Here is a 13768-nt window from a genome sequence, read left to right on the forward strand (position 1 = left end):
CGTGTGACGTGTTAGCCAGTATCATACTGGCGTCACTCAAATTCAAACTAAACCGGATGAGTTAACTAAAGAAAAAGAAACACTATAAAGACCAAACTCATAACACACTTGACACTCCCTAAAACAAAAACAGCTTACAAAATTTGTTCATTTTGAGTGCTTACTTCCTTCATTGGTAAAATCTATTATGGCAACTAATGTAATTAGAAGCATGATGAGAAGATCAAGATCATCAACTGAATTCATCACAAAAACAGTGAGATACTTCTCCAGCAGTGCTAGTGCTACTGCCAGTGCTGCACCATCTCTCAGGAGCTTTTCTGATTTTCCATCTGCTTTTCCAGGGACTAATATCAAACCTCATGTTTCCCATGTTTGTTTCCTTTCCTTTCTTCACTTGTTTTTCATGTTGTCATTTGGTTAGAAATACCCCATATATATATTAATGTTAAACTAATAGTTAAAGAACCGTTTTACGACATACTTGCATATATAAGACCGCCTTACACAAGTATTGCTTATGGAGTACTTGCATAAAACCGTCTTATAAATCTCTTAATGTTGTTTTGTTTACAATAATTCTCTATTACGAATAGGAAATTCCCAGGACCGCGGTTAATGTAGTTTTTTTTTTGGCAAAAACAGTAGCTTTAGAAATCAATTCTTGCTTTTCTGGTGGTACAAACTCATTTACCAACCCGAAACCCGAGCAGTGGCGGATCTTGAAATAATAATTAAGGGGGCAAAGATGTAAACAGTGAATTTAACATGTGAATACTTACCCTCACTCCCTCAGCATAATCATTTATTCACTGAAATGTTTATAAACTTAAACGATCAAGGGGATCGGGCCCCCTCCCGTCATGAATAATGTCATTGCCACTGGAATAGTGAACTGATATCACATACATACACAATTTCAAATGACAGCTTATAGGAAAGTCTCCCTTGGTTTTCTTAAACAAGATCAGTGAAGGATGTGGAGCATACATCGCCGTCAAACAGGAGATGATGCAGCCTACTGCTAGTATCAAAGACAGGCATGTTTCTCATCTCGGGTTTATAAATTGAAGTTTCTTCAATCACTTGTGCACTTGTGCTGTGCTTATGCTTAGTAACTGTTGGAAGAGATGCCTATGAAAAGGCATAATTCTCATGCTTGAGAATTGTGTTTGTCCCACATCGGTGGGAAACACCTACTCCTTCATCTTTATATGGGCTCTTATCCATTGTATGGATAAGAGATTGGTCCAAGGTGGGTTTTGTGTGTGTTTGTTGGGCCAGTGGGTTTGGGTCCAACACACACGCGCGCACGCGCCGGCCTGGCTCGAGCTCGGATTTGGGTTTGGGTAGAGCCCCTGCGGGGCGGGCCAAAGGCCGGATTTTACCTTTTTGGGCCATTTGCGTTTTGAGAGTTTTTGGGCTGAGTTTGTTTGTGCTGTTGAATGAGTCAGTCAACACTGTTAGTGGGTGAGAAGTTTACTCCCCACTTTTTCATCGATCGCCGCGTTGCGTTTTAGGGGTCGGTTTATGGCTCTCTTCTGCTATAAATACCGAGGTCCTCACATCAGTTCAACACACAACACAACATTCTCTTCTCCCTTCTGTTCTCAAATATCTTCCTCTCTACTATATTATTTCTGGGTTCAGCTTTAAGTCCGTTCCAGGTCTTACAAACTCGAGTGGGCGTGTTTGTGAGGCAGCAGTAGTGTAATCCTTGGGGACTACCGGTCGTCGCTGATCGCCACCACGGTCGCACCGGAGAAATAGTTTTTAAGGCAGCGGTTCCGTACCGTGTCACTACCTTTCCTCTGTCGGTATTTCTGATCCTTGGCATTCATTTCGGCACTGAATTTTTTTATTCCTTTCGTAATTCTTTGCTGTTACCGAATTTACGAACAACAATTTAAAAACTATTTAATTAAGTGCAGTAGCCATGTCTGTGATTTCGAAAATTGTACCTGATATTTCGAAAATTGAGCAATTAGATGGTCAGAATTATAAGCGTTGGTCCCAGAAACTGTTGATGTTTTTGAGCGATTGGAAATTGATTATGTTTTGTTTAATGACCCGCCAAAACCTATTGTTCCGTCCGATCCGAGACTACCCTCCTCCCTCTAAAGATGTTAAGTCCAATGAAGAGGATATTGCTAAATTTGTTAAGGACAACAAAAACCGCTAGGTGTCACATACTTAATAACATGGTTAACTTTTGTTCGATTTATTTGCCGATAATAAATCGGCTAAAGTCATTTGGGAGTCCTTCTTGAAAAAAATATAAATGATGACGCTGGGAAAAAGAAATATGTTGTGGGTAAGTTGCTGCAATTTAAGATAGTGGATGGGAAGTCTATTATGGAACAGGTTCATGTCTATGAAAATTTGTGTCTTGATATTGTTAGTGAGGGCATGAAATTAGACGACCTTTTTGTTGCTAATGTGTTGTTGGAAAAATTCCCTCCCTCCCGGTCCGAGTATAGAAATCGGCTAAAACACAAAAAGAAAGACATGTCCCTTATGGAACTTATCAGTCATATGAGGACCGAAGAGGCAAATCGCCTCAAAGACAACCCCGCTTTGTTTACCGTCTGTGAATGCATCCGTTGTTGCTTTGTCAAAGCTAATTTGGTTGAGTCCGGTGGTCCGTCAAATGTCGCTTGAAAAGTTCAAGGGTAAGGGTAAGGCCAAGGTTGGTCGGGGTAAGGGTAAAGGAAAGAAGATCGACCTGTGGAAGTACACCAAGCCGGTTGCAAAGATCCGAAGCCTAAGGGTCCTTTGGTTTGCTATGTTTGTGGGAAACCGGGTCACAAAGCATACCAAAGGCATCGATAAGAAGACTGCTGAAATCGAAGCCAATCTGCCGTGGACCGATGATGTCATTGCCGCTGTGGTTGTTGAAGCTAACTGGTGGGTAATGCTCTTGAATGGGTCTTGATATCGGGCGCTTCCGGACACCTCTCTGGCCGATAAGGGGTTATTTTCTTGAGTTCGAGGAGATAGGCGATGGGGAATGCGTCTACATGGGTAATTCTTCACCGCAAAGATCACAGCAAAGGCAAGATCTTTCTCAAACTCACCTCGGGAAAACACTTGCCCTTAATAATGCTTTATTTGTACCTACATTGCGTCGAAACCTCGTGTCTGGTGCCTTGTTAAACAAAGTCGGCATGAAACTTGTTTTTGAGGTCGACAAGGTTGCAATGTCGCGCAATGGGGAATTTGTGGGCAAGGGTTATCTGTCTGGGGGTCTTTTTGTATCGAACACCGATTCTGTTTTTAATAATATTGCATCTACTTCGCTTATATCACGAGTCTATTGATGTTTGGCATGGTAGATTAGGTCATGTGAATATCGACTACATTAAAAAACTTAGAACCATGAGTTTAATTCCAAGTTTGTCGAGTCAAGAATTCTCTAAATGTGGTAGTCGTGTTGAGGCTAAATTCACAAAGAAACCTAGTAAACCCGTTACAACTAGGAATACGAGTCTTCTTGAGTTAATTCACACCGACCTAGCTGACTTCAAAAATGTTGCAAGTAGAGGTGGCAAGAATTATTATGTGACTTTTATAGACGATCATTCGAGGTACACCCGAGTTTATTTGCTTAAGACTAAAGATGAAGCAGAACAATCGTTTATAAACTTTAAAAATGAGGTCGAAAATCAACTCGACGGGGAAGATTAAAAGGGTAAGGTCCGATAGAGGTGGTGAGTATAAATCCAGTTATTTAGCGGACTTTTGTGCTGCAAACGGTTTAATACATGAGACTAGTCCACCTTACTTACCCCAATCCAATGGTGTAGCTGAACGTAAAAATAGAACTTTAAAAGAGATGATGAATGCTATGCTTTTAAGTTCTGGCCTATCTGACGATATGTGGGGAAGCAATACTTTTCGCTTGTCACATTCTTAACCGTGTACCTCATAAGAAAATTGACAAGACACCCTATGAGATTTGGAAGGGCTATCCTCCTAACCTAAGTTACCTTAGAGTGTGGGGGTGTTTGGCTAAAGTGGGCTTACCTGATTTTAGGAGACCTACCGTTGGACCAAAGACCTATGATTGTGTGTTTATAGGTTATGCTCAAAATAGCTCTGCTTATAGATTTATGTCTTTGAGTGACCGTTCTATATCTGAGGCTAGAGATGCCGAATTTTTTGAGCATGTTTTTCCTTTTCAGAAAACTGTTGTACCATCTCCTAGTTTATCTGTTGCATCTCCTGATTTGTCTTCACATGCTAGTACTAGCACTTCTATTGATGTTTCTGTTGAACCTATAAGAAGTAAAAGACCTAGATGCCCAAAGAACTTTGGTGATGACTATGATACAACTATGTTATCTGAACTTGGATACACTGTTTGTGCTAGTGATGAGTTTGTTTCAGCTTTTTTAATAGAGGATGACCCAAAAACCTATAGTGAGGCAATGAAATCCATTGATGCTAATTTTTGGAAAGATGCTATTAAAAGTGAACTTGATTCTATTGTTTCTAATCAGACTTGGGAGTTGACTGATTTACCTAAAGGTAGTAAACCCATTACGAGTAAATGGATCTTTAAAAAGAAAATGAGACCTGACGGTACAATAGAAAGGTTCAAAGCTAGACTTGTAGTTAGAGGCTTTACACAAAAGAAGGGCATTGATTACTTTGATACCTATATTCTCCTGTGACCAAAATTTCGACTATAAGAACTCTTGTCGCTTTAGCTGCTATTCATAACCTTATTATACATCAGATGGATGTTAAAACTGCTTTCTTGAATGGTGAGCTAAAGGAAGAGATCTATATGTCGCAACCTGAAGGGTTTGTGATTAAGGGTCAAGAGAATAAAGTGTGTAAACTGAACAAGTCACTTTATGGTCTGAAACAAGCACCTAAACAGTGGTATGAGAAATTCAACACTACTTTGATGAGTAATGGCTTTATGATTAACAATTCTGATTCATGTGTTTATTCCAAAGTGATAGAATCTGATTGTGTTATTATATGCCTATATGTGGATGACATGCTTATTTTTGGTAATAATTTTGATGTGATAATTAAAACCAAAGAATTTATGTCATCACACTTTGAGATGAAGGACTTAGGAGAAGCTGATGTTATCCTAGGGGTTAAGGTTATCCGAAACTCCAATGGAATTTCTTTGAGTCAATCTCACTATGTTGAAAAGGTGTTGAAAAAGTTTAATCGCTTTGATGTTGTGCTCTGCTAGAACACCCTATGATTCTAGTGTACATTTGAGTAAAAACTTGGGTAAAGTGATGTTTCCGGAAGAGTATGCTAAAATCCTAGGGAGTGTGATGTTTCTTATGAATCGTACTCGACCGGATATTGCATATGCGGTTAGTAGATCGAGTCGTTATACACATAACCCTGGTAATGAACATTGGAATGCTCTTCGTCGTTTGCTAAAATACCTAAGAGGAACAGTTGATCCGTGTTTGCATTATGGTAAATTTCTGCTTTGTGTTAGAAGGATATTGTGATGCAAATTGGGTTGTAGGTAACGATGAGATTTGTTCTACTAGTGGTTATGTCTTCACCATGGGTGGAGGTGCGATATCGTGGAAGTCTTCTAAACAGACTTGTATTGCACGCTCTACCATGGAGTCGGAGTTCATAGCTCTTGAGTTGGCAGGACAAGAAGCCGATTGGCTGAAAAACCTATTGGCCGATGTACCAAGTATGGGGAGGACGGCCGACACCGGTCTCCATCTTTGTGTGACTCGAAAGTCGCTATTGGCGTTGCAAAGAATAGTGTCTACAATTCGAAAAAGAGACACATGCGAATAAGGCACGCTGCAGTTAAACAACTCCTTGAGAATGGAGTGATACTGTGGATTATGTGAAGTCCGAAAGTAATCTTGCTGATCCCTTTACTAAGGGGTTGACTAAGAGATTAGTCGTTAATACGTCGAGGGGAATGGGGCTTAGGTCCATGAGTCAAGGTTGAGATTGACTAGGTCCAAAGTTTCCATTCCTATGGCGTAGTATGATTCATAGCCTTTATGGTGGTGCTTTTGAGACGCACTTGATGAATTATACACTAGGTTGGACTTAGGTCCTTAATGGCTCATGTGAGAAGTGCTATTGAGAAGCACTTGAGCCACCTACATAGGTGTGATGATCCTAAGACTATGAGAAGTCTTGAGGTCACCCTATTAGTACCAAGGTAACGCATGAAGCTCTAAAAGAGCGCGTTGCACTCTGAAATCGCGGGACGGTCTTAATTAGAAGGTATGATATGTGTTGTGGGGGGTATCGACCGAAGCTCAGCTAGGAATTCAAATCGCAAGATATTCTCTAGCTGTAAGTAAGTTGTTTCCTCATTTCACTAAAGTATCAATTCAAATCGAAAGATATTGATTCCTAAGTATCCAACCCTTCCTTTACCCAAAAATCTTTTAGTTCTTTTCTTCGCCATCTGTGGGGGATTGTTGGAAGAGATGCCTATGAAAAGGCATAATTCTCATGCTTGAGAATTGTGTTTGTCCCACATCGGTGGGAAACACCTACTCCTTCATCTTTATATGGGCTCTTATCCATTGTATGGATAAGAGATTGGTCCAAGGTGGGTTTTGCGTGTGTTTGTTGGGCCAGTGGGTTTGGGTCCAACACACACGCGCGCGCGCCGGCCCTGCCCGAGCTCGGGCTCGGGTTTGGGTTTGGGTAGAGCCCCTGCGGGGCGGGCCAAAGGCCCGATTTTACCTTTTTGGCCATTTGCGTTTTGAGAGTTTTTGGGCTGACTTTGTTTGTGCTGTTGAATGAGTCAGTCAACACTGTTAGTGGGTGAGAAGTTTACTCCCCACTTTCAGTCATTGACTGCTGCGTTTTAGGGGTCGGTTTATGGCTCTCTTCTGTTATAAATACCGAGGTCCTCACATCAGTTCAACACACAACACAACATTCTCTTCTCCCTTCTGTTCTCAAATATCTTCCTCTCTACTATATTATTTCTGGGTTCAGCTTTAAGTCCGTTCCAGGTCTTACAAACTCGAGTGGGCATGTTTGTGAGGCAGCAGTAGTGTAATCCTTGGGGACTACCGGTCGTCGTTGATCGCCACCACGGTCGCACCGGAGAAATAGTTTTAAGGCAGCGGTTCCGTACCGTGTCACTACCTTTCCTCTGTCGGTATTTCTGATCCTTGGCATTCATTTCGGCACTGCATTTTTTTATTCCTTTCGTAATTCTTTGCTGTTACCGAATTTACGAACAACAGTAACTGTGTAGTCTGTGTAATGCACAAGTTGGACTCGGGTGCATGTACTAGTGTCGGACACTACTATTGTCGTGTTTTTGGGCTACGATGATGAGGTTTAAGTATCAGATCATGTTAGACACTACTAGTGTTGAAAATAACTTAACTGGCCCGGTTCTTTTGGACTGAACTGAACTGATCTGAACTCAAATGAACTGTACTGAACTATGTTTCTTTCAAACTTTGAAAGTAAATGTTTTGCATAAAAGTTGTAGCATCAGAAAAGAACTGACAATTATAACTGCTTCAGACCAGCTCTAGCAATGATCGAAGATGCCGAGAAAAGAGGACTTATTACACCAGGGAAGGTCAGAATTCATATAAGGGCAAATTTTTATTAATATGTCATTCTTTTAATAGTCCTATGGCTTTTAGTTTAATCTAACCAAGAAATTTTCTCGGAAATCAGACGGTTCTGATAGAGCCGACATCAGGGAACATGGGGATAAGCATGGCCTTCATTGCTGCAATGAAAGGATACAAGATGGTATTGACAATGCCATCATACACTAGTTTAGAGAGAAGGGTGACCATGTTAGCATTTGGTGCTGAATTAATTCTCACTGACCCGGAGAAAGGAATGGGAGGTACTATCAAGAAGGCTTACCAGCTTTTGGATTCTACTCCTGATGCTTTCATGCTTCAGCAATTTGCTAATCCTGCTAACACTCAGGTCATTCTCTTCTTCAAACCCGATTTTGCGGTTTGATATACAAATTCTAATGTGCGTTTGTAATGGGGGGGATATGATTGAATAAAACAATATGGCTTACTAAACTGCTTACGCTTCTTATATTATGACGTAGTCAGACTACGCAATGCTTCTTTGTTTCTGAAATTTAACAAGTAAATATGAAATCTGACATATATCATAATGGGGATGAAAACAGGTGCATTTTGAGACGACAGGACCGGAAATATGGGATGACACTCAAGGGAAAGTAGACATCTTTGTGATGGGGATCGGTAGTGGAGGAACTGTTTCTGGTGTAGGACAGTATCTCAAATCTCAAAACCCCAATGTCAAGGTGGATTTTCTTTTAACTATACATTTTTTTTGCAGTTTTGGCATTTTTTGCTGTACTTAAATATTTACTGGTGGTGTAGATTTATGGAGTTGAACCAGCTGAAAGCAATGTACTCAATGGAGGTAAACCAGGTATGTAGACTATTTACCCGCACCTTCTTATTTTTGAAATAACATTACCTAAATGCCTCAAACGCTCTCGGTTATGTAGAGGTAAAGAGGTCATATGTACCTGAATAAGCTGTTCAACAGTAGTTCTAGGTGACCGACCCATAATAGTACATTCATTGCCAGTTACAAAAGAATACTTGCTTACCTTGGTTCTGATGTAAATAGGGCCTCATCTTATTACTGGCAATGGCGTTGGATTCAAACCGGATATTTTAGATATGGATGTTATGGATGCAGTTCTTGAGGTAAATTTCTATCCTCTTCCAATAATATAGTAGAATCAAGGTATAAATATGTTTTAATATGTTTTACCCGGCAATATTCAAACTCTGCAAAAACTGTAACAGGTTAAGAGTGATGATGCAGTAAAAATGGCGAGGCAGCTGGCTCTAAAGGAAGGACTTATGGTAACATTATTCAATACCATCTTATTTCCTCCAGCTTACATCACTAGTTGGTCGAATATCGCTAGCTTTAGCTGCATTGTATTAACTCACAAAAGTGTACTTTGCGGAGGTAGTGTGACCTCCTGCGTTCAGTGCCACGCTTTATTCCAGATTATTTCTGTGTCCATCTAGTACCGGTCTTATCAACTGTCATCACTATGCCATAATGAAATAACTTATTCTTACGCGTATAAATCAGGGACCCAATTTTTGAGGGATCCCGGCTCTGTCAATGAGAGCCTAATCAACACCTTATTAGACGGCCCTGCAACTATCAGTTGTATCAGTCAATTATTGGCCTTGTCGTAAAATATCATGTATTTTTTGGCAGTCCCTTACTGATAAAATCATATAATCCGACTTTGAGAATTCATTGCAGATTCGTAACGTGAAATGCTCTAAATTTAGCTGATGTTTCTGGAAAACTGATGTTGGTTTTGACACTTGAATTATAAAGGTTGGGATATCGTCAGGAGCGAACACAGTAGCAGCACTGGAACTTGCTCAAAAACCAGAAAACAAGGGCAAACTCATTGTGGTAAGACTTAGATTAAACAAAATCCTGGTTTAATGACCGACTTTTTACTGGCTGTAATGGTTATGGTTTACAACTTTACATATATGCTTTGATTGATCTTAATAGACTATCCACCCTAGTTTCGGAGAGCGGTACTTGTCGTCTGCCTTGTTCCAAGAGTTGCGGGAAGAGGCCGAGAAAATGCAACCAGTCTCAGTTGATTGATCATAGCATTTGCAGTACTTCTGTGGCAATAATAAGTTGGACCATCCAAATAAATTACTATTAGAATCGACTCGTGTCAGACATTTTTATTGTATCCTTTTCTAGTGGTTTCTACTTTGTTGTTTGTACTCACAACTCAAATTCATAAAAGCCATGAATTTGAGTATCTATGAATGAAAATCTTCGATCTAAGCCGTCAGCAATACTGAAGTTTTTAATGTTTCTATATGAATGTAATGCTAGTATTAGTATAGCAACAACTTAACTGATGAGACGGTTTTAGTATGTGTATAGAGGATCGAGATTGTGACACTAACAAATCACGATGCTGTTAAATTAAAATTTTCGATCTAAGCCGTCAGCATTACTGAAGTTTTTAATGTTTCTATATGAATGTAATACTAGTACAGAAAAAAGTTAACCTGACACTTAATGCTCTGATTCTCGGAAATGCCTTCAATCCAGTTGAAAAACAAAGTTTTTTAACTAAAATCTCGTAAGTCGTCAGCGCTGCTGGTAATTCAATTGTCTCAACTGTGCGACTGTGCAGGTAATGCTATTACAGTAACTAGTAAACATGATACTTAATGATCTGATTCTCTGAAAGGCCCTGAGCCAATTCGAAAAATTTAGGACTTGCTTGATTCAAAGAAATAAATTATCGAAGTTTTACTTTAGTTGAGCTGAGCATCAAAGTCGAATGAAGACAATATAAGAGGGTATATATGCGGAGTATTACTCTAAGGCGAACTTCTCAAGATCATACAATACATACCAAGACCAAGACACATGATCTGGGAGTTCTTCGGAAATTTCACGCAAAGCTCCAATACATAACTAGTACACTAATGCATTTAGTTTGATCTATGATTGATCAGACAATACCACTTTTGATGATGATGCACTGATGCGTCGTTATAACAATTATCAGTGACTGACTTGGTTCACGGTATTTTGGATTGACGATTCGATTCGAAAAATTGCGAAACGCGGTCTGGCGAGTCCTATACGCATCGACTGGCGAGTTACGCACCGACATTTGTCAAGTTCGAAAAAATGCGACGTTATTGACAACGAAATTTCAACGATTTGGTGGTTCGAAAAGCGATGACGTTCTCATCCGACGACACCGATTCGAAAAGAGAGTCGTTTCTCTTTGTCTACCTTGCAAACCCCATGGAAATTTTGACAAATTACCATGGGTTTGAGGGGGATGTTAGGGGAATATTACGATAATATTATCGTAATCGTAATAATATATGTATTAGAATAATTATATTATATTGCGATATTAGCTGATACGATTTAGATCTCGTGAGTACTATAAATATCGAGCCAATGTAATCATTGGAGACACGAACGAACAATATCAATTATCAATAACATTTGTTTTTATGAATTCTCCCATTTCCGATTCTAATATATAAATTTCTACATTGTGCAGTGACCAGGAACACGCGCTATTGGAGAAGCAACAATAGGTTTTGTCTCGATGGAGCAATTTATTGGGTTAATGACCATGAAATTCATGATACCAGTGTGGTAACCGTGGTTGCGTTTGATCTGAATCGCGAGGTGTTCAGAAATTACACCCGACAAAGACGTTGACACAATCAGATACTATGAAAGGAATTCTTGAAAACAGTCCGTAAGAAGGCGTAGTGGCAGTATGTGTGAATGTGTGACATGATTTATTGGTTCGGATTGGATCATTTTTTGGTGCTTTTAACGGGTCAATTTGAATATGAATTAGTACGGTTATTTTAGAGGGGAGTCATTCGGGTCATTATGACTCAATTTCGTTTATTTTAGAGGCGAGTCAACTGACTCAATTTCGTCTGTTCTGGATCATGTCAGGTCTTCAAAGATCAGATGATTTTTCGGTTACCATCTTGGTTAGTTTCAGTTAGGGTTCTTTCGAGTTCAAATGGGAATTTAGGCGTGGACATTAGCGCCACATCAGTTTCATGGGTTAATTATTACTTGAATTAAAAGCCAGAGGTAGTTTTGTCTATTTGTTTTAGGAGAGTATTGGAATTAGGAAAGTTGCAGCAAAGTTTCCTAAATCTATTTTTTTTTACTACAAATACCTTTTATGATTGTCTATAAAGCCAGAGGTTGGGTCTTGAATTCTTGATCGAAATATAAACCGTCTTATTCGAGTGATCTTGCGAGTTTTAATGTTCAATATGAATGAAGCATCATTTGCAGATATTCCTGAAGATCTTTAGATTAAGATTTTGTCACGGCTGTCACCGAAACCACTGTCAATATGCAAGCGTGTTTCCAAACATTGGAATACTACATTAACCGTACAGGCTTTCATGCTTAAAAACTGTCTTTCTTATGATAAACATTCAAAACTCGCTTTTGTGGCACACTGGACGACAAAGGGATATGACTCGGTTCTCTCATTCGAGCTCTCACCAAAAACTACAAGAGTGAGGGTACAGAATAGCAGGACAATGGAGATACGTGCAGCGGAGGTAATTATCGGGCATCATGTACGTTTCAATGAGGCTCTCATCGGCAAGCACAACAAGTCCAATATATGCAATCACCTCATTTGTCTATTTGATCAATTTTCAACGCGTGTCGGTCTTTTAAACTTAAAGACCCAGGATTTTATCAGTCTTCCTGCAGTTACGACAGAGCGTGCTGGTTATAACAGGTTTTGGTATGCATTAGGTTTTGATCCAGTAAGTAATGTATACAAGGTTCTGAGTATTTATGGTGGAAGCAAAGTGCGTCATACTAAGGCCGCAATATTCACTCTTGGATCGAACCATTGGAAACCAATTGAGTATAAATATCTAAGTTCTGCAGTAATCATGAACTGGCGTTATTGGAGAAGCAACGATAGCCTTTGTCTCGATGGAGTAATTTATTGGGTCAATGAAATTGAAATTCATGATGCTAAAGTGCTAACCGTGGTCGCTTTTGATCTGAAAAGCGAGGTGTTCACAGATTACAAGCTTTATACGAGACCCATCAAAGAGGCTAAGACAATCAAATACTATTTGATATCCTTGAAAGGCAATCCAACTCTGTTCATTTGGAAGATGGTAAGTTATGAGATACAACAGTTTACATTGTTTAACCATAAAAATCCAAAGGCGGCTTGGAATAGGAGGAGTTTTACTGCACATGATTTCCCCAAAAAGTGCCCTTACGGTCCGACATGTGTTGCAGGAGGTACCATCCTGCTACAACAAGTGTGGCCGGCTAAAAGTCTGGTGGAACCCCAAGAGCAGGATAAATCACCGTTGTTTTGGTTTAAATGGTATGATCTTGAGAATTTTGCGATAGACTAACATATACTCCATTTGACTATGATGTCGGTAAAAACACTGTTACAGTAAAACTGTTACAGTAATAAGAAGATGTTGGAATTCTTTAAATTTTGCATCAGACTTATATTTAGGTGAAAATTTAGCAGTTTTTCTTTTAATGTTTCGAATTTTCTCATATATGATTGGCTGTTTGCAACCGATTTTTTAAGAGGTAGCATCCTGCTGACTAGTTGGAAGATTTTAAGATACTTCATAGCTGTGTAATGTTCTAACTCTGATGGTCTGTTTGGCATATAGATCAGGTTACTTTAGATCGGATTATTGTCGAGTACAGTTTAAATGGGTTACTTGGCTATGGCCTTATGGGCTAGTTTGGTTATTTTGCGAATCAAGTTCATTCTGATGGTTATGGGTCATACTACTAAGGTTTTTATTTTACTAATCAGTCAAAATCGGAACAAATTATGTTATCTTAGATCAGATGATTTTCGGGTTGGCATTCGAGTTAATTTGGGGACGTAATTTTCAGGAAAGCCTGTTTTGGAAGGGCTGATGGGTCATGGCTATCAGCCTATGTTAATTTTCAATAGTGCATTTTCTGGATTCTGTACTCGCTATATTAGCAGGTTAGGTTTCATGAATTGTCTCGACCGCGACTGTTTACCATGTCCACTGACCAATATTTCGACCCATTCGCGTATCACAGATACTTTCGGTCTTAAGGGAGTGATTTATTGGATCCATGAATCTAGAACTCAGAGTTCTAGCATGCTAACTGTTGAAGTATGAGACTTTTAGTGTATTCTAGAAGTTTCCGGAATGTT

The 13768-nt window shown here is 39.5% G+C and overlaps 1 protein-coding gene across 1 annotated transcript; it reads left to right on the forward strand.

The window, feature by feature from the left end:
• The first annotated feature begins 91 nt into the window (after positions 1-91).
• Positions 92-9843, forward strand: LOC141596562 (bifunctional L-3-cyanoalanine synthase/cysteine synthase, mitochondrial-like). The gene is made up of 10 exons (XM_074416767.1): positions 92-373; positions 931-1040; positions 7516-7573; positions 7675-7938; positions 8156-8293; positions 8373-8424; positions 8629-8708; positions 8811-8870; positions 9367-9447; positions 9553-9843. The coding sequence occupies exons 1-10, from the start codon at positions 188-190 to the stop codon at positions 9649-9651; spliced, it is 1128 nt and encodes a 375-aa protein (XP_074272868.1). The 5' UTR covers positions 92-187; the 3' UTR covers positions 9652-9843.
• Positions 9844-13768: the final 3925 nt, after the last annotated feature.

Source organism: Silene latifolia, chromosome 8 (genome assembly GCF_048544455.1).
Source record: "Silene latifolia isolate original U9 population chromosome 8, ASM4854445v1, whole genome shotgun sequence".
NCBI lineage: Eukaryota > Viridiplantae > Streptophyta > Magnoliopsida > Caryophyllales > Caryophyllaceae > Silene > Silene latifolia.